At 44.3% G+C, this 25,171-nt stretch overlaps 1 protein-coding gene across 1 annotated transcript in view; it reads left to right on the forward strand.

The window, feature by feature from the left end:
- Positions 1-23,666, forward strand: part of GRHL3 (grainyhead like transcription factor 3) — an 85,482-nt gene extending 61,816 nt beyond the window's left edge. The window contains exons 12-16 of the mRNA XM_069622686.1: positions 993-1,024; positions 3,719-3,807; positions 8,072-8,157; positions 10,360-10,424; positions 22,183-23,666. Coding sequence (XP_069478787.1) covers positions 993-1,024; positions 3,719-3,807; positions 8,072-8,157; positions 10,360-10,424; positions 22,183-22,297 — 387 coding nt within the window. The 3' untranslated portion in view covers positions 22,298-23,666. The remainder of the gene's footprint in view (positions 1-992; positions 1,025-3,718; positions 3,808-8,071; positions 8,158-10,359; positions 10,425-22,182) is intronic.
- The last annotated feature ends 1,505 nt before the right edge of the window (positions 23,667-25,171 follow it).

The raw sequence follows: 25,171 nt of genomic DNA on the forward strand, positions 1-25,171 counted from the left end.
CTCAGGGGCAACACACTTGTCTTGGAATATTCTGCAGACACGCACACAGGGAACTGAATGCGAGCATGCAATATGCACACCTCCAAACGAGGATGGACAGAAACTCCATTCATTTAAAAGTAGCAAATTGCGTGCTCTTTTTCTGTCCGGTGAGAATTTGTCCCTGATGCAACCGGGCGTAAGCCGAATTTGCAGGAACTATGTCCACATTTGCTAACATTTATTCCTAGAAAGTGTTTCACTTTCCCCATTCCTTTGATACCACTTTCAGCTAAATTTGTTCAATCCGACACTTTTCACTTTTCACTTTCCGTGCGCAAGTTTCCTGCCCGGGAGCAGTGCCGGATTAAACCGTTCAGAGGCCCCTAGGCAGTCAAAATGTCGGGGCCCCCCATGCAAATTATCTCTTAATACGTTTTTAATTTTCTGCACTGCTTTATTTTGATCCGTTGTCGCGGGGCCCCTAGAAGGAGTGGGGCCCATGGGCCGGTGCCTACTTGGCCTAATGCATAATCCGGCACTGCCTAGGACTCGTCCCTGGAGATTTGCTCCTTTTCATGCAGTCGCTATTTGCGCCAGGTGCACATTGTTCACTGGTCAGATTTGAATGTCTTGTGAACCTCCATGCACTTGAAATGTGTGTTCGAATGTGGGCACACTTAGCGCTTGGCTCAGTTGGCGGCCGGCCCACAGATACCTATGTTAATCCGGCGACTGTTTGACGGAGGCATAGCGATGTCTTCAGAGCTCACCTGTCATGAAGAGCGTGAGTCAGGTGAGGGGGCAGGGGGCACACCCTTCTCCTGGCATGAGCGCCCAGGAATGTCCTAACGCACGCCCTTCTCTCAAGGCTAGGATCATACTGGAGAGAAAAGAACCCCGAACAAGAAAAATGCATGCCTCAAAAAACACTGCATAGCAAACGTTCTGCAAACATTGAATTGCTGCAGTGACTTTAACCAAAAATGCCTATTTTTCTTTTCCTCCTTCAGGTCGTCCCGGCTGCTCAAGAAGAGAACGACAGGTACATTGAAAAAAGCTGTACTGGATAATGTCTTTTAAAAGAAAAGATATGCTCTTGTTAATGTATATTTAATCGCTGCAGATTTCTGCAAACGTTCACTCTCTAGTGTGGACTACAACTCCCATCAACTCTATGTAGCATATTCCATGGTGGGGGATCATGGGAGTTATAGTCCAAAACATTTGTAGAGCAGCAGCTTGAAGGCCCATAGAACAAAGTTTATTTGAGATGTAAGAGAATAATTGTATAAATCAAGCGATTGCTATAACACGTGCTACTATTATCCAATGGAGTGGTAATCGATGCATTCATCTCAGGAGGATGAAAGGCTGATATGAGCCTAGTATTGAAAGGATCGATGTGTTCTGCTCAAATTCTGACTGCTCAAATATTTTTTACAGATTTCTTTTACCATCAAAATCCCGGGGAGACCCCCACATCCTTACTCGACCCCCCTTCTCATTCTATATTGCGTGACCCCAACCCACCATCTGCCACTATGAAGTATAAAAAAAGTGGTAAAAAATATGTGGTAAAAAGAATTCGACCAGTCAGATTTCAATGAAAAAGTATATTCCTTTTGGAACCTGTGACGATCAGTTCAAATTGAAATATGCACATTTCATTAAATTGCCTTTTCACAACCACCCACATTGCATAGGACAAAAGGCATTCGCCTTCCATAAAATCAACACGTTAAAATGTGCACATGTATACTCCAAGAACCAATACAAAGCTTTTCCCTGAATTTTGCAGTACCGAACTTGAACATTTCGCCTTAGTTGTTTTTCATCAGGTTATGTAGTGCAGTGGTGAGTTGTCCATCCTGCAAACCTGATGGCTGTGGTTCAATGGGGCCCGAGTCCACCCTAATCTGAGCAAAAAGAACGTAAGCAAAAGAAACGCGCGTTCACATTGAAAGTCGGTAAAAAAGAATGAAAGGTGAAGTAAAATAAATGTGCGTTGTTTTGCTTCACCTGTATTCATTTTGCCAATGTGCTGGAAGCCTTAACATAACATTACAAAACAAAAAAAAGCAATCAGTGAAAGCTTTCCCCCTCCAAAATTCCTGAGGTTCCAGGATCTTTCCTGGAGACCTCAGGAAATGGTTAAAATTCCTGAGTCTCAAGGAAAAATCCCGAGGTTAGGCAGGTATGCTTCACCCCATCCTGAGACATCCCATAAATAGCCCAACTCCATTTCCTAATTGGATAGACGTCTACAACATTATGCCTTCCCCAACCTTGGAAGTCCAGCAGGTTGAAAAGGCTGTGTAAATGGAGCCATCACAGGGGAGGGCCGGGAGCTAAAACAGGGGTCTTCCACCTCTGGCTCTCCAGATTTTTTAGACTACAACTCCCATCAGGCTGAACACGCATAGTCAGTGGTAAGCGATCATGGGACTCGTAGTCCAAAACATCAAGACAGAGTCGAAGGTTGCAGACCATACCTGCCTAACCTCCAGAATGTTTCCAGGGACTCCGGAATTTTAAGCATTTCCCCGGGTCTCCGGAAAAGTCCTGTGAATCTCAGGAATTTTGGGATTCTTTCCGGGTCCCGTCATATTCTCCACCTGATTGGCTGCTGCCGGTAGCCAATCGGGTGGCGAAGTGGCCGGGACCCGGAAACGGCGCTCAATGCGACCCCGACCCCCGTAACACGTGCTTTCAATCCATATCATTGGATTGAAAGTAGTATTATTACGGCGGCGGTGCCACGTTCATTTTGCTTACTATAGCACTGAAAATCATTCATTCAATGCTATAGTAAGCAAAATGAAGGCGGCGCCGCAGCAGAAATAATGCTGCTTTCAATCCAATGACATGGATTGAAAGCACTTCATTTTGCTTACTATAGCATTGAATTTATTATTTTCAATGCTATAGTAAGCAAACTGAAGCCTACAACAACCGAGTTTACCTTTTGGGCATGTGGGCGGAGCCGTGTGCAAATGGGCGGAGTCTTGAGTGGCTGTGGGCGGGGCATAAATCTCAGGAATTTTGATTTTCAAATGTAGGCAGGTATGTTGCAGACCCCTGAGCTAGAATCTCCCCAAGGTGCTCTTTGGGGCCTTGGTGAAGCATAGATCTACCAAGGGCCATGTTAAGGTCAAGTTTAGGGGGGACCTATAGAAACTCATAGCAACAATAAAGCTTTAAGCTTCGAGAGAAGAGCGTCATAGAAGGTGCCTATCACATGTCGTTTGTGAAAAGAGGTGCTGGGCGGAATCACTAGACCGCTCCCTAACCACAGGCCCCGGAGTCCACAGGCTGTGGTGAGCAATCATTCCAAAAGCTGGAAGAAGGGGGTCGGCAAGCAAGTCTGTGAACTGCTTTTCCTGCCCTGCTATTGCGCCGTGGCAGTCTCCACCCAGCGGCTCCTTTCTCTGTATCTCCTCCCTAATAAAGTATCCGCCATCTTGGATTGGCGAGGACCCCACTGTAACAGGTACAGGGTCCTTTATAAACATTGGTTTAAACGTTTTCCTCATAAAAAAGAATGGTTAAGAGCCTGTAAATAACTTATCAGAAGGACAAATGCTATTTACAGCACCCTAAATTGACCTTTTCGTACAGATAACGAGTTCTTTACGGCGCACAGTTTGGTCCCTACGTATAAGTCACTTGGCTAGCTCTGTTGCATGAAACTAATCATTAAATGCGGCTTCTGACCAAACTGAATTCTTTTTCCCAGGTTATCTTTCAAACGAAGCAGCTCGTCCTTCTCCGACGACTACGACCCTTCCCCGTCCAAGCAGCACAAGGCCGACCATCAGCAGAGAGGTATTTCATGTTGGCACCGCTCGCACGCACCGCTCCCGGCTCTCTGGGGTTTATGCGCTTATAAAAAGGCCCTCTCCACTTGTCTATTAAAAAAAGCATTGAGGTTTTTATAGCCGCGGATCGTTAATAAACAGTCCGCGGCTTTGTGAGTCAGGTAAAATAAACACACTTAACTTGTTGACCCACTTGAAAGCGCTCTTTTTCTTAACAATCTCTCCACAAGATAAACCCAAACAGCCCACTCTAATGAGCCTTTTGTTCAAATATGGATTGCTTTTTTGGGAAAAACATTTTGAAAAAGCCTGGGTACCGGGAGATTGGGTCATCAAGAATTGGTCATTTTTCCCCAATTTTTTTTTTTAGGGATGCATTGTAGTGGGCATATGTGGTTTTTTGCACACGGATTTCTCAGCCCAAGAATGTCAGTGCACTCCCCATTTTGCATAACATGCCCCCTACCCGTGTAAAATGGCCCCTCCCACTAACTCCCCTGTGACTACCCCGCCACGTACTCCTTAGTCCACGCTTCCCCACATGGCCTTTCTCCCTCTCCTACACCCTGGACTGTCATTGTTTTCCTCGTCCAAGGGGACATCGCCCCCAGTTCTGCCAGCACCATTCCTTTACTATGGACTATGCCAGGGATATGTAGCCTTTGGCTCGCCATATGTTTTGGACTACCACTCCCATCAGCCCTAGCCACCAAAGTCAATGGTGAGGGATCATGGGAGTTGTAGTCCAACACATTTGGAGAGCCGCAAGGTTCTAGCTCACCTGCAAGCTTTTTGGTTGTTCACATGAGCTTGAACTGCCTATTGTTTTTGGAGTGAGTTGTGTGAGTCAGCTTGTGCACACTCAATCTACCTCCGAGTGACACGCCCCCATCACCTATGGGACTTGCACACACCCAGGAAAGGGAGTTGTTCAGTGGGCTGGTTCTGCAGCAGATGTTTGAGCTTTCTTCTTGGCAATCCCCAGATGCGGGGCAGGCCAACTGCCGGTCAAGACTTTTTCAGGACAACCTGAAAATGAAATGCTCCCATGCTTGGATGTTCCATCCCCTCTGGGCCAGAGTCTGCCCTGTGTGCGAGAGGGTGGTCGCGTCTCTCGCTCAGTGACTTTTGAGATGTTCGAGCTAGGAGTGAAGAGTTATTTCATCTTATTGCTGGATGGGGTGGCCCTGGCAACAATGACAACCAAAACTGCAATGAGAGCTGTGGTTCTCTCTATGTTGCGTTTATGTCTACACTATTGAACGTAACATTAAAAGGCCAGAATTCACCTACTCAAAGATCCAAGAGTCATTCTGGTGGAGTTCCTGCTCCTTGTCATTCTCTCTTGCTCTTTCTCCCTTGCACTCTATCTCTCTGCCTCATCCATCACTTTTCTCTTTATCTGCCCCTCGCTCTCTCTCTATCTGTCTCATCTTGTCTCCCTCTCTCTCCCCCACAATCACCCTCTGTCTTTCTGGCCCCCTCTCACTCCATGTCCCCAATTGTTGCCTTTCTACATCCTGTCGTTCCCCATTCTCGCTGCTCTTTCTCTCCCTCCCTCGCCTCTATCCTTCTGAAACGCCCAATCCCCTTTCTTCTCTGTGCCCTTTCATTCTCCTCTCCCTCCCTTTTCCTCATTCTCCCTCTTTCTTCTTTCTCTATTGATCCATTCCGCTCTTTTCGAACTCTCTCACTGTCCCTCTCTTTCTCCGAGTCCATGCCTCCCTGTCTCTCTTCTCCCACCTCTGCCAATCATTTTTCAGTCTCTTCTTTCTCCCGCGCCATCTTTCTCTCTCTCCTTGTTCGCCCCGCTCCCTCTCTCGTCCTTTTCTCTCTTTCGCACCCGTGAAGGCAGTTCAATGACGCGTTATTGCCATGACTCAGCACGACTGTCACCACGTTTTGCAGACTGCAAGCCATTGCGTGTGAGCCTCTCGTGTGTGATCTTGTCACAGGGCTGTCAATATGCTACTTTTTTTTTTCCTGCCAGCTCTGGGCTTTCCCGGCAGCATTTGAATATTGCGTCTAACGCTCCTCTCTGTAAAACTGGTCAACCATGTAGCGATTTCCCCATAGTGCCCGTTTCCTGCTTCCTCGTACTTCGGGAGTGTAGGCGGAAGTGCATTTTATGTTCTCTGAGGCCGAGGGCGCATTTCTGATCAATACACGTGTGCTCTGCTATGGGGGGCCAGGATCACAAACCTCGGCTGAACAGTGTAGCGGGGATTTTAATCCACAGTGCAAAATTAGCCACATACCTTCCAAGCTTTACTCGTTACAAATAGTTTGGATTTCAGGACCTACAGTAATAATGTCTTATAGAGTTTACTTACAAAAAACACACATTTCATAATACATGGCAACATGTCCATCCTTATAGCAACATGTTAATCCAAAAGAATATCACCGGGGCTTTAATTTTCACATCCTGAATGGTAAACTATAAGTCCCAGAATGCAAGATAATGCCAACCTGAAAAATCTAGTTAACCCCCCACTGTACTATCAGTGATTTAAGACATGTCATAAAATAAGTTGTGTAAAAAACCCAGGTAGAAATGGAGATTGGTTGCAACCAACCTCCAGTTGGTTGTTATTCATGACGTTGAATCATTTGATCAGTGACATAAAGCAACTTTATATTTTTTACATGTCCAGATAGTAATCATGTTATAAACAAATCTTTAAGTGGGCGCTTTGTGTTGCTTGCTTTAACTATCACAGATTTGGGGGGTAGCTGGTGCTTTGCGGGCTCTCGGAGTTAGAAATGTTCCATCATGCATATGAAATGTTCTGACTGGCATTGATGAAAGAAAGGTGTTTGCAACCTGAGCACCTTTCCGACCTGCAGAGCCCCGGATGGACACTGTGTGTCTGCCTGCCTAGATGGGACTTGGGCAACTGGCCGTGCTTGAATGTCCGGCCTGAGCCCATTCTATATTTGGCTCGGGAGAAAGAAAAAGCGTCCAGGAGGTGTTTCGTTCAGTAAAAAGCAAACCAACTCGTGGTATGGCGTACCAGTGATTTATATAACACTTCTGTCTCTGCTAATCTGAAGCATTTCACCAAGGCTCTGTTTCTGTATCTTTATGCACACATTCTCAGTCCATTTGCTCTGTTTGCGCCCGGGGAAGGGCGCTCAGCCGATCAGGTGGCTGGAACAGCGGACGAGAACACACGTTCTCTGGGTGCTGTCCCAGCCACCCGAGGCCCTTCCCCGGGTGGCGACATTTCTTTTTGTTTTGGTAATGTGAGGAGGCAACAGAGAGCCCCTCTCTGTTGCCTCCCCACCCCGCCGTCCCCAAGAAATCCCCAATCCCCTTTCCTACCCCCTTCCACCATCCCCACTTACCTGCGGGACCAGAGCCCTGTGCACCAGTCCCTGCGCTTCTCCCATCTCAAGGCCGCCCCCATAGATATGGAAAAAGGACTTGGTCCCTTTTTCATATGGCAGCAGTCATCTTTTTTTTTGTCTTTTTCCTCGGGAGATCAGCTTTGCAAGCAGTGCAAATCTCCAGAGGAAAAATAATGAAAGTCATTGTCACCCCGGATGAACCCTGGGGTGTGAATGACTTTCATGTCCGCTCAGGACGGAGGACAGGGCCGGTAACGGCCCACAGCCTGAGCTGAGGCCCTTGCTTTACTCAAGCCTGCCTTAGCCAGGGCTGGCAGACCGTTACCAGACATCTCAACCCACCTGAGTGGGCACGAATGCCATATTTCTCTCTTCTTGCCTCCATTTGCTATTCTCTCCTCCTTCTATGTATCTCTTTATCTCTCTCCCTCGCCCTCTTTCTGTCTTTCTCTTTCTCTCTTCTCCTCTGTCTCTCTGTATACCTTTTTGTCACATACTCTCTCACCACCTCTCACTGTCTCTTCTCATCTCTTTCACTGTCTACCATCCTTACACTTATTGTCTTTCTCACTCTCTCTCTCCCTGTCGCATTCTTTATCTGCCTACTTTCTGCCCCCACTTTCTCTCTCTCTCTCTCGCTCTTATCTGCCTTCCATTCTGTCCTCATTCTCTCTTTCTCTCTCTCTCCACCCAGACTAATTCAGACTATTTCCCGTTGTCTTTTCATCTCTCTCCCCTCCTTAATTGATAGACTCTGTTTTTTCTGTATACAAACCCCTTCACTCCACTTCCATCTCTATTTATTTCCTCAGCTACCTTATTAAAACAATGATATATTATTAAATTTCACCAGCATTAAACCATGTCTATTTTAATCTATAAAATAACTCAGAAGGTATTTTGTACTTCATTTTCAGTATTGCTGTACGTGCGTCAAGAGTCGGAGGAGGTGTTTGATGCCTTAATGCTGAAGACGCCGGACCTTCAGGGTTTAAGGAATGCTGTAAGTCAACAGTAAATATGGATTTTGATTAACTGTAAATGCACCCTTTGAGGACCTCTCGTTTAATATACTGATCTTAAACAGAACCTAGGTATCAGGACTTGAAAAGAGGGCATATCAAATGAAATAGTCATGGATCTACTTTCACAGCACTGTGGCCCCATTTGGGATGAACGAATAAATAGACTTATCTCTGATTGGAAGGTTTTCTAGTCAACTTTAAAATGGAATCTCACATCGGGTGGTCAGTTCCAGGAAGTACATTTAGTACCCGTTGCAGTTTGTAGGTAAGCCTATGTGGTCTATGAAGCAGTGTTCATGCCTCACTCCTACAGTCATCGCGGATGTCTCTCACTATGTGTCACAATGATGGCAGTGGGATTCAGGTACCAGGGATAGGATGGGAATGTCACAAAAGTATGCTTTGGCTCTACGCGCGTGCAGTGATAGTCCATAATGCATGGGGTATAAGACAGAGAAATAGGTAACGCATTTACGGGAAGCTAGCAATGATCCACTCTATATTGATGCCACCCAACCTTGGGGTACTCCACAATTCATGCAATGTTACCAGCCTGCATACTGAAATATAAAAACTGGGCATGGCTTTTTCTTTACAATGTGCTAGTATTAGCAGATGGGTGTGTGTCAACGTCATTGGTCATAGTTTGTCAACTTGCTGAAGCCACAAGTTTTAAATATTTTGTTTTAAAGTCATTTCATATAAACTGTATTTGTTGAAAAGTCCTGTGAAGTCCCGTTGTGTGATGTCACCAGTGGTCAACGAGTGTGTGAGGTTCTTTCCTCTAACACTAGGAATTTGCTTTGACAGCGCCACCAAATACATGGTTTCGCCATGAACTCAGAGGCGGCATACACCCCTCTATTTGTGAAAGGATGCAAGATTTCCTAGATCCACTAGCAATAGAACCGACTCTCACTGTCTCAAACAAGAATCCAGTGATACATGGCATATGTGGCATGCCGACAACCGACTCATAAGAGACAAAATGGCCTCCAGCGACTTTAACGTGCGTGTCTCAAACCATTGTTCCTGGACCTTTTACCCAAACACTTATGGCATAATCATCTTGGCAGCAAGACTGGGGTTTATTGGCTGGGTAAGACTGGTTTCTTGAACTGGTTTGGCTCTGTGACCTCTTCACTTCTAGATCACATTCTGACACAAGGCTTAGGTCTACAGTGATTAGCCGGGTGCATAGATCAAGCGCAACGTGATCGTCTTAGGAACAGGACGAAGCCGTGCATCATGAGTTTGGTGCCCCTGTCAGGCCGACTTAGCCTTTCACACCCTCCCAACCAAAAACCTGAGTACCAAGTGGCAACAATTATGAAAACGTGTAGAAACTGGAAGAACCCACATAAAACACTATATTGGAAGCTAGACGATGTGGTGTAACACAGGTTCGATCCCCGGGTCTGCACTTAGAAACCTCTGGGTATTAAGCGCATTATAAATAATCAATTACAATTACAATATATAAATCAACACATTTGTATTTCTTTTATTCCAAAGAATGGTCCCATTTGAGTATATGAAGCCATTTTGTTTATCTTACTATAAGTCTCTCTTTACGAGGACCAGGCTGTACACAAACCACCATCACCATTCAGCACAAATCCCCAAGCTTCACTGCCAATATCTCTTGGAAAGCCAGTACTCTGAAGTTATGGCACCTTACCAGAGTACTGTGAAGAAACCTGGTCCCTTACTGTAATTTATAACATTTCGGGGGAATCTGCCAGATTCGTGGGAGGTTCTGGGGGGCAGGTGGCGTATATCGCGATCAGATAAAATCTGCAGACTATGTCAGAACAAGATGATGGATTTTAAAAGCTTATTTGTGGAGAGAAAGTCTTACGTTGAAAGATTTCGTGGTTCAGATGATTTTTAGATGCTCGGAAGGACATGAGATGCCTCTGTCCTGTGCATTGCTTGGGTAGACACATGATGACATATGATTGGTTTCAAGGTGTTCATTAGATGTAATGTAGACATTTTAAATACCTCATGATATCGAATTTTAAAATGTGTTCTTTTGTTTGTGCATTTCATAAATCTGCTAACATTTAGAATGAGGTTTATTTAAAATCATGGCATACTATTTTTTATTATGACATACCTACAAAATAAATATTAAAAATATAGTATTGACATAAACAAAACATTTTCTCCTCCAGATTTCAGAAAAATACGGGCTGCCAGAAGCCAGAATTCACAAAGTGTATAAAAAGTGCAAACGAGGGTGAGTACACAACCGTATTTTTACAGTAAGCTAAACACACCATTTACAACCACAGAAGCTCAAAGCTGTGCATTCCCTCATGCTCGTGTAAAGATGCCATTGAGTAACATTTCCTTGTGTAAAATAAATATCTGGTATTTAAAGTACTGTAAAGCCACAGGAGGGTGGAAACAATTAGCTCTATAAAACAAATTCTTGTGTAATAGTGTAGCTTCAGCTATTGTTACTTCAGAATTGGTTTCGTATCTCGTGATTCATAGGAACAAAACATCACATCCAGGAAATAAGGGCCATTCAATCTGGGATACGATGTTATGTCATTCCCGTGAATTCCGAGATTTCAACCAGTGTGAAGCCAAAGGAAAGTCATTTTTACATTATGATCCTATCACGCCCGACATTTACATAACACTCAGCCTCTAGGCCAGTGTTATATTATCATGTCACAATATTCCATCAGTGCCAATGTAACACCACAGTAACCAGTTATCCATTTTATATTAAGCTGAATTAATTTCTTACATATTGTGACTGCGATCTATCAAAACTCATCCTTCAGGTTTCACCCTTTTTCTCATTGTGATATACAATCGTGTCACACGACTCCATCAGTGCCACTGTAGCACCGAAATACAGTCAGCCATTTTATATTTAAGCCAAATTCATTTGTTACATATTGTGACTGTGATCTATCGAAACTCATCCTTTAGGTTTCACCCTTTTTCTGTGATCTATATAACACTTTCACAAGACTCCATCAGTGCCACTGTAGCACCAAAATACATTCAGCCATTTTATATTAAGCCAAATTAATTTATTACGTATAGTGATTGCGCAATCTGTCAAAACCCGTCCTTTAGGTTTCACTCTTTTTGTGTATTGATGCACAGGCTGTATTCCCCTGTACGTCTCTCAAAGCGCTAAGAACTAACCTCTCGTGCGTGTCAAGGATTATGTTACAGCCACACCCAGTTGTTGATCCTTTTGAGCTAAATCTTTAGAGTGCTGTTCTGATTCCCAATGTAGAGGGGAAAAGCACAGGTGGCTGCCTCGGCTCCTAATATTTGAAGGATTGAGTGGGATGACCTTAAAGGGTTCTTTGACCTTTACTAGGTGGTCAGCCAGGTTACGAAGCAATTTAAGTGGCATGTAAATAAACTGGTTCCTAATTTATCATGCAGGGCTGCTGGGAGCGTGCTTAAGTGACAGCAGCCGGTCTACATTCCCCAGTCCCCTCACTCAGGTTTTTGTAAAGTGGGACAATTGACTAAGCAAACACAACCAGAAAAAATATGTGTGCTTTGAAAAGGACATATGGGCAGCAGAACTCTATCTGAGTTGTTATAGTGTAAAAATAACGCTGCAAAAAGGAAGAATAAAACGATACATACAAATAACTAACCAAAAATAAATAAGCTAGAAACAAAGAAACTGAAAATAACCCAACTTTAATATTTATTTTTAGAGCATTATAAAATGGGTCAAAACAAAATGAAAAACACTTCTGGCCAAGAGCTGTATGGCTTTGAGCAGCTATGAAGGGTGAAGAGGGTAGGGAGGGTGCTTGGGGACAAGGTGGGGTTCTCCACTGGTTTGACAGTAAACCTTCCGAATGGAAATCAGGATGTGGAAAAGGAGTGCAGGTAATGTACAGGAGGCTCCCCCAAACTACGAAACCAAAACACTTTTTTAAAAACAAATGTGTTGATCAGTTACACATGTTTTTAATAAAGAAACAAATAAATGTCTTGATTTTTTACTTTCGTCATTTAACCTGTCCTTGTTTTATCTATTTTGTAAAATGATTCCTTTTTGGCTCTTCATTTTCACTGCTTCCTTTTCTCTCGGGGTTATTGTTTCTGGCAAACTCTTACATACAGCCTCTGAGTTTGCTGTAGGGTTAGGACACATTAAAGGCATCAAAGTCGAGGGAAACTACCCTCCCCTTTGCATACAAACTAAAAAGGACAACATGAGACCTTGCAAAGCTGAGGCCTTTAGAAGTTTAACTCAGACATTTGCCTGCTAACCTTCAGGACTGCCAAAGAGCAGCAATGTTTAATATAGGGGATAAAGTACCCCCACTATATGTTGTAAGGTCACTGAGGAGTACACTTTGCATAGTTCCATAAATCATGGTTTGTGTCGGCAGTGCAAAGTCACTTTTCAGCCGTGCAACGTCACTTTGGACCGTGCAAGAAATTCTACGAATCGGGCCCCAAGTATACAATGCTTTATAAAGAATAACACATGTCCTACCACATGTAACAAGCATTGGCAATGTAAGAGTTTGGGCTTTTGTGTAGGCATGGGAAAGGCACTTGCCAGGCGCTACCACAGTGGTATTGACTGGCTCCGGATGGTAGCAGCTGAAAAATGGTGCAAGTACCTGGGCACCCAATATTCGGCAATTGCCTGCCAAATGTCTCATACTTATGCACCAGCACAAACGGTTGGCTTTGCCAATGCTTGTTTGAAACATGATTTCAATGAAAAATGAAGGACATACATAAGGTTTATAAATCGAGTGGCTGAAGGCAGACCTGGTCAAGACATGTTCATAACACATGTAGCTGGTTTACTACTCCAATTAATTCATTAACTCCCTGAAGACTGCTTTCAAAAAACACTGGCAGGCACTTCAAGTGCAAAGTTTTCTGGTAAGGCTTGATTAAAGTGGGCTCAACGAGTTCCCAGGAGGGGTAGGCAGCTAGTGGGAGTGGCCATAGGGATTAACATGGTCTTGGCCAGTGAATGGGTGGGTTAATGCTCCAACAACACCTACAAGCTTTGTGTCCCTCCGCATATGCCATTTCTCCCTATCTGTAGTCTAATGAAATAGTTTCAGCTTATAGAGGGCACTTTAGCGCCACCTAATAGCCCAAACTAAAAAGGATATTGCGAGTCACCAAGGAGTTCTGAGACTTTATAAAGAAACTCGCTACTCCATTTGCGCACGGAACGACTCAAGGACTTGCAGTATCTTCATAATGTGTAGTCGGGGGCACTTTAACCATATATATATAAAAATAAAAAAATGTGCACATCATTAATAAAACACAACCGCAAAGCTACCTTTCATCCTCCATCTCTTCCCACTAACCTCAGCCACCCACTTCTTTTTCAGATTTGCCAGAGTGCCTCGAGATCATGCAAGTGTCATCTCTACGCCTTATAAATCCCAGTAACATAACATAATGTAACATACATATCATGGGCACGCCATCGTCATCCAGGGCATACTACGATACCCCAGCGCCATTGCGTGCTTTATAAATTCAAATAAATACAATAAGTAAATAACTGATCATTGGGCTTTGCCGGTGATGATATGATATGATTGATATGATTGTTTACTTATAACACGCTTAATACCCAGAGGTTTCTAAGCCCAGACCGGGGGATCGATCCTGTGTTGCTCCATGTCGTTTTGCTTCCAAGGAAAGCATGTTGCCCTTGAGCTATCCTCCCTGGGGCAAAAATAAGTCCGTCAAGGGCTAACCTTCAAAGCACACAAAAAGAGTCTCTGTTTTTTGTAGGTCATGTGGCACATAGTTTTAAAAAATGTTGTGAGCATTAGTTATGTTATGGTATCGAATATTTATACTGTGCCCATTAACTCAGTAGTGGTCTTACCGTGCATTCCTCTATGCAACATATCTATGAAAGCCTCCACACTACAAGGGCCCACTGGAGCACATCTGGAGACCATCACGCAGCCACACACCAACTACATCTAGTACCATGCAGCTTCCGGTCCAGATATGGCATTCACAGTAAAGCCATTGTTTAGAACCAAACTTTACTGTCCTGAAATTCTCTCTCCTGCTTCCCAACAACCAATCACAGTTAAGGAACATGCATCCCTACCTCGCCCTCATCCCACAAATCTTTTCCCTTCTATATCTCCACCCGACCCGCAACCCTTATCTTTGCTATCCACGGACTAAGGTCCGGTAACACCATGCAGGGTTACAATACGCTACCTCTCGGATCCGGTTTACATGTCGGGTATCGTGTAGTTTCATCATGCCCTGATTTGAAACCATTTATCTCATGCGGTGGATTAGATCACTTTAAGTGATACTGTGCACATGAAAATAAAACTTTGAACCACTAAGTAGCGCAGATGCTTTTTGTGTGAATTAGGCCCATTTAGCGTGGTGCAAAGAGTACGTTTGCAGTGCAAAGCCACTTTGCTCCGTGCTGAGCCTTCTGTGAATTGGGCCCTAAGGTTTCATCCTAAAGGCCAGTTTACCTTAGCGTGCTTGCGTCAGCGGGCATGGCCACATTAAAGAGCTAAGTGGGCCCTTTGATGTGCGTTGTGGCGAGGATAGCGTAGGCCCACGGCATGGACGTCGGCCAGTGATGCTTTCAGAAAGATCGTACTGTTGTTCCTTAAGGGACAAATAAGACACACTGCATAACCAAATTGTTTTCCCTCACACATCGTAAGCCCGCCATAAAACAAGAACTGCAGTTTTAGGGAAACACATCCCTTGACACAGTTAAAGGGCCTTCATTTGGTTTTTAGCCGCATGCTGCATCCCTGGTCTTGCATGTGCTGCCAAAGAGCGTGGGTGCAGCACAGTGGAGGCGATGGTTGAACCACAGCTGCGGAGGCGCGCAGAGGCCTGTGGCAGAATGGCAACTAGCCAAGTGTAAATTAACGCAAAGAACTCAACAGCAGGCGAGTCAGGGATTTGCCCGCACATGCCAAGAGTTAGCTCAGCCGCCTTTGGAGCACCACGCTTGCCCTGTACCTGCTCATGCACAATAGCCTTCTTTCACCGCCCGAAGAAGGCCTCGAAAAATGTGGAGTTTCTCACACAGCCCTGCCAGTCCTTTTTGGCCGGTTCATCCTTTAAACATTTCCAAACGTTCTTCTGGCCAACTCCAAAGTTAACTGAAAGTTGTCCTCCTGGCTGCCCCAAAACTGACTGCTCAATCATTATAAACTATGCTACTGATTGGGTAACATGGCCGTGCCAAATGCAGATGGTTTATAACCAAGTGCCAAGCCAAGTGCAAGCAACAGAACATAGATTTTGTGAACGGAGGATAGCGCAGGGGCAACACCCTGGTCCTGGAAGCAAGACCAGCAGAGCAACAGAGGTTTGAATCCCGAATCTGCGCTTATAATCCAAACTCGGGTATTATGTGCATTATAAAAAACGAATTAAATAAATTAAATACATTAATTGCCCTCTGGAAGCAAGGGAGGGGGATACCTGCAGAAGATGTCTGACAGAACTTACTGACAGGAACCTCCGATCAACAGACCGGTGGACATTTGCCAACCATAATTTAAACATCAAAAACCCAGAGGGACAGATTTCTTGCAGTCTAGGGTCCTGGCCTCCGGACCACCCTCAGCCCATCCATGAGTGGGCCCTTAAACCACATGCGCTTGTGCACGCGAACAAACGAGTCTGTTATCTGTTTAGGCCTTTCGACTGTTAACTAACTACCAACGGAGTAATGCCCATATTGGGGCGCTTCACCGTATCCTGGCCAAACTTGTAACTTTATCAGGGGTATATGGCAGAGGAGCGCTGTATATACGTCACAGTATATAGGCTGCCTATACCCCCTGCTGTAGCAATTGTAATGGCCTGTGCGGTTACCTTTCCCCATGTTGTGCATTCTCCCCAATCCATGCAAATTATTACCCCCATCCCACAGCGACTCAATGTGCCAATGTTCATCTGTGAAGTTGGCGCCAGGCTAGGGTGACCAGACGTTCAGGGTTTGCCGGGACTGTCCCAGTTTTTGGTGCTCTGTCCCCCTTTCTCAAGATGATGTTCCCATTGGAAACTGCAGTGCTCCCCATCCCACAGCGACTCAATGTGCCAATGTTCATCTGTGAAGTTGGCACCAGGCTAGGGTGACCAGACGTTCAGGGTTTGCCGGGACTGTCCCAGTTTTTGGTGCTCTGTCCCCCTTTCTCAAGATTATGTTCCCATTGGAAACTGCAGTGCTCCCGGTTTTTGTTAGCCAATCTTTATAGCTGACCGCCATGAAAGCACAATCTCGCACAGAAGAAATGCTGCATTTTACAACTTAAGATAGCGTTACTTTGTGATAAATTAATTATAATATGTGTTTATTTGAACAGTAACACTTAAATCCCCTTCTCCTCCAACCTCTACTGAAGTGTAGTGCCTTGACAGCCACTTTCAAGAGTTAGTCCTACATTTGTTACATACTTGCCAACCCTACCGATTTAGGCGGTAGGATACCGCTTTTTAAGCAGTCCTACCGCCTACCGATTTTTTGACACCAAATACAGATTTTTTTTGTAAAAAAACAAATTAAAAATTTCTTTTTTTTTTTTACATTTTTTTTTTTTTTTTGCCCACGCCAGCTCGGGGGAGTCTTTCAAAGGCTCCCCCGAGCTGGTGTACTGGGAGAATGCCCGGCATGCAGGCTTTTAATGTCAAAGGCACCCACAGCGGTGGGCTAAAGCGCCCTTCCGCCGCGGGTGCCTTTGGCAAAAGGCACCATTAGTCCCCCACCACGACAGCTTGGGGGAGTCTTTCAAGGACTTCCCTGAGCTGGCGTAGCGGGAGAAGGCATGGCATGCAGGCTGTTAATGTCAAAGGCACCCACGGTGGTGGGCTAAAAGCGCCCCTCCGCCGCAGGTGCCTTTGGCAAAAGGCGCCATTAGCCCCCCACCACGCCAACTCGAGGGAGTCTTTCAAGGACTTCCTCGAGCTGGCGTAGCGGGAGAAGGCGCGGCATGCAGGCTGTTAATGTCAAAGGCACCCACGGCGGTGGGCTAAAAGCGCCTCTCCGTCGCTGGTGCCTTTGGCAAAAGGCGCCATTAGCCCCCCACCACGCCAACTCAGGGGAGTCTTTCAAGGACTTCCCCGAGCTGGCGTAGCGGGAGAAGGCGCAGCATGCAGGCTTTTAATGTCAAAGGCACCCACGGCGGTGGGCTAAAAGCGCCCCTCCACCGCGGGTGCCTTTGGCAAAAGGCTCCATTAGCCCCCCAACACGCCAGCTCGGGGGAGTCTTTCAAGGACTTCCCCGAGCTGGCGTAGCGGGAGAAGGCGCAGCATGCAGGCCTTTGATGTAAAAGGCGCCCACGGCGGTGGGCTAAGGGCGCCCCTCTGCCGCGAGTTCCTTTCACAAAAGGCGCCATTACCCCCCACCACGTCAACTCCGGTGAGTCTTTCAAGGGCACCCCCGAGCTGGCGTGATGGCAGAAGGCGTGGCAGGCGCCTTATTGTCATTGAATGCACCCGCGGCGGCGGACTCTTTCAATGACAATGGGCTGCTGACGCGCCCTATTCCTATCATTACCTCCTCGCCTGACTATTTTTGAAACTTTAAGATTCCTACAGATTTTTGGTCACAGAATGTTGGCATGTATGTTGTTAGTTGTCCCGTCCCGTTTTTTAAAAACTTTTAAAATCTGGTCACGCTACACCAGGCACCATGGCCACATCTTGTTTAAACAAAGCATTATAAAGTATTAAACAGAGTCAAAACAGCACAATTTAAATACACGAGCAGTATACTGTGTGGTTTGGGGTGGAGGGGCGGATTGAGGAGGCAATATGGAGGTTTACTGTGAGAAGGGGGCAGTCCTTCTTTTGTGTTGTTGTTCTTCCCGGATTTTGACCTCGAACATCCGGGCACCCTAATCATGGGTCAGAGGCCGGCCGTCAGTAGAGACATGCGGTGATTTTTCAGGTAGCACAGAAAAGCCCATGGTGCTGTGACAGGGCGAGTCACGTGACCCGCCGCGAGGCCGCCATTGTCCCTCTGACGCCTGCACGCATTATGTACTCAGAGAAGCTCCACCTAGAATCTTATTCAAACATTTGTTTGGCTAAAACACGAATGAGACGCGTGTAAACAATGAAGGCCCCTAACATGCGCAGGGTGCACTTAAGCGAAAGAGCTCGGCCCGATCCTATTGTGCTATTGAAAAGGGAATTCCTACCCAATCAGCCAGAAGAAATACTTCAGAATTACCTCGGGTGTATCATTTAATGTGGAGTAATTGCTATTTTCCAAACCGGACTCGATGATTCACCCAGTGCACAAATGCACTCCCTTAATCTGATGAGCAAGAACTCCAGGAAATGGCAAAGTTTATTTTCATAAATCCTACCCAGAAAGTCTTCTGGGCATCAGATAGGATCGGGTTGGCGAGCACGGCTGATTGCGTGCCGGATTAGCGGGTGCATTGTGTGTCCTTGGCACGAGCCCAACTCCTCTCTGTGCCTTTCATGTAAAACGAGACCGGAGGAGTGAAATGACAGCAGGTCAGGCATTGTGCGGGGCTGTTGCTTGAGGTGACAATGCCTTCCCGGCAGGCAGCACATCGGGGAGCTGTCATGCGCCCGAGCCAAAAGGGTGTCGACTGTGGCTGCAGTCGTGTTGGCTACATCCAGAGCCTTCCCCCTTTGTTCGCATTGATTTTCAGGTAAGGAGATCCCCCAAGACTGCAGACCTTGAAACACAAGCGCCTGCAAAGCGCGCAGGCTTGGCCCCCAAGAGTGCGGCGTTTGGCAATGTCCGTAATTTGAGATTTCATGGAACGGCACCTTATTTTCAGCCAGCACCCCCTGTTCCCACACAGCCATAGAAATTATGTTATCGCTATTATCCAATTAAAGGTGGATTAAGCTGGGGTGCACATGGGTAACGTGACATGCCGATTATCACAGGGCATGGTTGTCAGAATTGGAGGCCTCTCTTCCTGCACCCATGCATCAGCCCCCACCATTTATGTGGCAGATTGGCTAAGCAGGATTTTGGGGACAGGATTTTGGGGAAAAAAAAAACAGTCCCAGGTAGCCCGAGAGCAAATGCTATGCATAGAAATATAATAACATACATTTTAATGGCGGGTATGGATCACTAGCCCTTCGCTCTACTTACAAAGCAAATGCTACTTAATTTATATCTTTATAATGATCATGTGTTTTTTATTAGATCTGTGTCTCCTAGAACTGTCCCAGAACATGTTGGTGTCATTCCTGTTTTGCCCCTGGTGCCATGATGGGTTGGAGCGTGCCAGGACAGCTCCCATCCTCCTATGATGATCATACAAGCCTCAAGATAACTCTTTGTGGCATCAGGAAATTATAGCACATCAACACATATAAGAGATCACATTTTAGAGTCATTGTTTCATGATATATTGATACAGTTTTCACTCTTCATATTGCCTGTTTATAATCGTATGCCCCCACTGGATAATATGGCAAATATTTTGATGTTGGCTGTTTGTAAATCACTAGTGTCCTAGGATTTCTAAGAACTCTAGGAAGAGAGAAATTGGAGAAATAGGACATACTACATAATTTCAAATCACCTAGGAATGTTTCTTAAATAAATCTCTAAACAATATTTTAATCAAATAGACTTCAAAAGTGTATGAAACTTTTGGGGAGGGAGTTTCAAATGGTGGATCCTATACAAAGGAAGGAGCATCCGTAAAACAATGGACTCTAGAATGAACCAATCTAACACTTCTCACAAAAAAAAAACAGCAGTTAAAGGAAGGTATTAACTACATTTGGAAGTTTTTGGAGGAGATTTTATGTCAACATATTAAAGTGAATCCTGGCATTGTTGTGTAACCATTTTAAGGTTTCAAAACTCTTGTGATACGACAAGTCTGGTGATTAACAACCAAGCATTGGAATTTCAGACAATTGTCAGTTTTTCTTTTGCATAGTCCGCTAATGACCACATAAACACATATCAGTGATGTTTTGCACTGGTGCCTTTGTTCTATTAAACCAGTGACAAAAGTGAAGAAGCTTGAAACGATAATGTATATTTACATTGGAAATAAAAAAATATGTTTGTGATGCATAGCACTTAAACAATGCATAGCTGGGTTTTTATAGGTGAAACCAAAGTTTAGTGCACCAGGAAAACCTTGGGTCTCGGCAGGAAATATTGAAAGGCACTGGCAAAACAAAAACCTCCCATCAAAAACAGGCTCCAGTTTCACCAAAGTTTGTTAACAGAAAAGCAAATTATAGTAATAAAGCCAATAAGTAGTTAAATGATGTCCGTACAAGATTAAATAGCTGGATATAGGATTTTGCTGTAAAGCTTAACTCAAGTGGCATTTAAATGTTAATCATCCACTGAAAAAATGATTATGGTAAATGATGTGGAAAGTTTGAGCTTTTGTTATTGAGTATGAAACAAGTTTCACGACTAGGCAAGAGAGTGCTGGAAATTCTTCAGAAGCACAAATAAAGGGGCACAGAAAGGTGACGTAGGAGACACATTATATCTCGTCCATCCATCCATGCAATTGACGCAGGTGACATATTGTAGAAATCATAGGGAATTGCAGTGCTTGCACAAATTCTTCGTAGAAACCGCATGCCGTTGTTTTGCAATTACCCTGTTATTTACTTCAGCAAAACAACATAGAACCCTTATGAAGATATACTGACTACATGTTACATGTCATTGAATATTATGGCACACGACAACATGATATGGTTTCGCTGTGATGAGTTAAAGGCAAGGGGAGGGGGCATGTTTGGTGTTGGCCGTTTATTTTTAGGATGGGGAGGGCGACAAAGCAGAGCTGCTTGAGGCATAGCGGGTATTTCAGGACAACAGCATTTTTTTCAGCACATTTTTTTCTGGATGCATTTGGAAGTAGGTTGCACTCTGTTGTTACTGTTAACCAGAAGAGTGCATGCGGTCTGACGTTTTTTTTCTGGTGACCGGCATGTGCCTTAGAAATGTGTGGATGATTCTAGAGGACCCTGTCACACACTGGAAAGCTGTAGTGGAATGTTTTTCTAGACCCCCATCTCCTCTTTAAGCACGTATTACTACTACGACTGTTCCCACCAACCTTAACACTTGATGAAAAGTCCTAATTTTTAACAGTTTAAAAATACGTTTTCTAGAGTCTCCTAATTAGTCATGATTTGTTACTTACAATGTGTGCAACAGTGTGTCTAGTTCAGTAGGCAGTACCGGCAAGAAAGTTGGAGACGCAAAAAAGGAATAAAGTGAAATGAAACATTGTTGAGACTAGAGTCAAGTACACATTGGAGATGTAGTAGAAGTGTTGGAAATTATAAACATATGTTCAGAAACTGTAAATAGACGTATTTGAATAGACATTCAGAGAGGATATTGGTTTGTCCTAAGGCAAATCTTTTAACTTTACGGATAGAATGATATTGGGAATTCAGGTAATTACCCTGAAGGAAACAGACAAAGTTGCAAAGCAGCAGAGTGCAGACACCGCGTCAATTACCAAAAGGTGATTCTGCACAACTGGCTAAGGATAAGCAAGGCTAAGCCCGCATTTTAGAAATGGCTCCCAGGCGTAACAAAACTAGTCTCCGGGTAGAAAATTGCAAAGAATATAAAAAAAATCAGGATATACATAATAGAGAACTCTATTGCAAAGTATGACTGATGCGCTGCCATTTTTAAGGAAGGAAGAACTTCATGGTAACATGTGACAGCATTGGTACTATTCTTGTTTTGAACTCAATGGCAGACTCGTGTAAAAACAAGTATGAACTATCAACATACATTTTGTTATGTAATATTTCTAAATCATTATGATTTATGATGATTATGTTGGTTTAAAGACAATTGTATGAAACATAAATTATGTTTTCATAAGTAATATGTTTAATTGTTTTAGAAAAAAGAACACCCAAAATAGTTTTTTAATAAAATCAATAACTGAAATCTGGCATTACATACTTCTAAGCAAGTCTTTCTTCCCTTTCTCTTTTAGAATCCTCGTTAACATGGACAATAACATCATCCAGCACTACAGCAACCACATGGCCTTCTTGCTTGACATGGTGGAGCAGGACGGAAAAATACAGATTACGCTAAAGGAGCTTTAATGACATGCTGCCTGGATTTCTTGGACCTCTTAACAGAAACTCTGCCAGCTGTGGATGAAAGACAAAATTAAAAACGGGCTCAAACCTCAGACGCCAGAAGCCTCAGCCTTTTGCTTTCATGCACTCCCGCAGGCACGGTGCCACCAAGTACATAATGGAAGTATTCTGAAGCCACGTTAACAAAGTGACTGTCGAAAGGCAAACACAGAGCGTTTGCTTCGTCGGAGCATATGTTGAATTTTTATATTTTTTTAATACATTTTGTAAGTGCAGTAGGTATGAACGTTTGACTGTTCTGAAGAATCCTATTAAAAAAAGTCCAAGAAAGCGGATGTGCCACAATGGCGACGAAGCCAGCCCTCAGCCGGAGTAACTGAACATCTTGGTTCAACTGTTGACCTTGGCATCGCAGATCGTGGCATCTCAATGGCGCCTGTGCTAATGTTGTCACCTATGCTAGGCACATTTACACTGTCAAAAGAGACCACTTGCTTCAGCAACCAGGACCGCAGCAAGTATATTGGTCTAGTTAACTACCTCTTTTTTTAGAGGTTCTTACCAAATGTGGAAGCGTATAAGGGAAAGAACAAGCAGGTATAGCAATCTGTACAATAGTGGCATAGCAATGGCACAGATAAGGTCAGTGGGGGGGAATATCTCTCCAAAGCTACTGGACATTGACCTATCTGAGCAACTCTTTAAAGCATCAAAGCATCAAGGCTCATCCTTGTTTCACTGCAAGCAAACCTGTCTCAGCGTGACGCGTCTCCGAATAGCAACACACCACTCCATTTTACACATTTGCCATACGGTCACAAAATGAGGACAGACTTGTGTCCCGATGAGCGTTGCCAAAAGGCCACGTTCGCCAACATAAGGACATGGCCATCTCTCGAGACACCTAAAGTGCTGTGTTTACACAAGTATCCTGAAGGATGCCGCAGCCGGTTGTGTGACCCGGAAGTGCACATCACCCGTGGAAGCATGGGACGTGGCTGCAAGTCGTTGCCGCAGGCATTTACAGTTTCTATCGCAATGGTCTGTGAAAGCTCTTACCGTCACGTGCAACACTCCTGTATTGCATCGCAAGGGCCTGCTTGCCCAACTTGTCAAAACACTCCTGACTTCCCAGCAGGCTGCACGCGGTTTGCAACATTGTTTGATACATTTCTGACCGCCATCTTGTTTTATATATTTTATGTTTGTATAAAGAAGTGCTTCTTTTTTATGTTTCACCAACAACGCTGCATTTATGTCATTTCAAGAGATACTTTTTTTTTCAAAAGTTGTATTGTCTTTTCTATTTTAAATGTTTTTGTATATTACATAAAATTGTTCGGTAATAAAGGTAAATAATATGTAACGGATACATTTGTAGTATTGCTGCAGTTTTAACTTTTTACAGGCAGCTCGAAACAACAATGTTCTTCACTGCAATATTTGTTACAGTTGTCAACAGCGTGCCTATGTTGCTGTGTTACGGCCACGGGGGTTTCCTGCGCAAAACATGCCAGAACTGGTTCATTTAACTAATTGCAGTGTTGCTAAAAAGTGCTGGTACTGTCCCAAAAAATGTACAGCAGTCCTTCTGAGAAGCACAATTGCTATAAAGCAGGTATGGTGAAAAGTCCTAATACTGTCCCAAGAAAATGCAGAGCAGTCAGTCCTTCCGTGACGCAGAACTGCTATAAAGCAACTCTGATGAAAAGTCCTTATACTGCCCCAACAAATGCAGAGCAGTCCTTCTGAGAAGTAAGAACTGCTAAGAAGCAGTTCTGGTGAAAAGTCCTAATACTGTCCCAACAAATACAGAGCAGTCCTTCTGAGAAGTAAGAACTGCTAAGAAGCAGTTCTGGTGAAAAGTCCTAATACTGTCCCAAGAAAATGCAGAGCAGTCAGTCCTTCCGTGACGCAGAACTGCTATAAAACAACTCTGATGAAAAGTCCTAATACTGTCCCAAGAAATTTACAGCAGCCCTTCTGTGAAGTAAGAACTGCTAAGAAGCAGTTCTGGTGAAAAGTCCTAATACTGTCCCAAGAAATGCAGAGCAGCCCTTCTGTGAAGTAAGAACTGCAATAAAGCAGCTCAGGTGTAAACTCTTAAAAAATGCAGAGCAGTCCTTCTGTGACGCAGAACTGCTATAAAGCAACTCTTATAAAAAGTCCTAATACTGTCCCAAAAAATGTACAGCAGCCCTTCTGAGAAGCAGAACTGCTATAAAGCAGCCCTCATGAAAAGTCCCAATACTGTCCCAAAAAATGCAGAGCAGTCTTTCTGAGAAGCAGAACTGCTATAAAGCAACTCTGATGACAAGTCCTAATACTGTCGCAAAAAATGCACAGTATTCCTTCTGATAAGTAGAACTACTATGAAGCAGTTTTGATGAACAGTATTGGTACTGGCCCAAGAAATGTACATCACACTTCTGAGAAGGGCAGCTGCTGTAGAGTAGCTCTGATTAAAAGTGCTACTACTGTCCCAAGAAACGTGCAGAAGCTCCTATAAGAAGTGCAACTGCTGTATAGCACTTTTTATCTGAGCTGCTTCTGTCTCAAAAGATATACAGCAGACCTTTGGAGAAATGGAACTGCTATAAAGAAGCTGTGTTGAAAAGTCCCAATACTGTCCCAAAAGATGCATAGTTGTACTTCTGAGAAGTAGAACTGCTACAAAGCAGCTCTGGTGAAAAGTGCTAGTACTGTCCCAAGAAATGTACAGCAGCCCTTCTGAGAAATAGAACTGCTATGAAGCAGCTCTGATGAAGAAGTGCTGGTACTGTCACAAGAAATGTATAGGTGCCCTTCTGAGAAGTGCCGCTGTTGTATAGCAGCTCGGATGAAAAGTGCTAGTAATGTCCAATGTCTTCAAGTATC

The sequence above is a fragment of the Ambystoma mexicanum genome, chromosome 11 (genome assembly GCF_040938575.1).
Source record: "Ambystoma mexicanum isolate Mex_15411 chromosome 11, UKY_AmexF1_1, whole genome shotgun sequence".
In the NCBI taxonomy this organism is placed as follows: Eukaryota; Metazoa; Chordata; class Amphibia; order Caudata; family Ambystomatidae; genus Ambystoma; species Ambystoma mexicanum.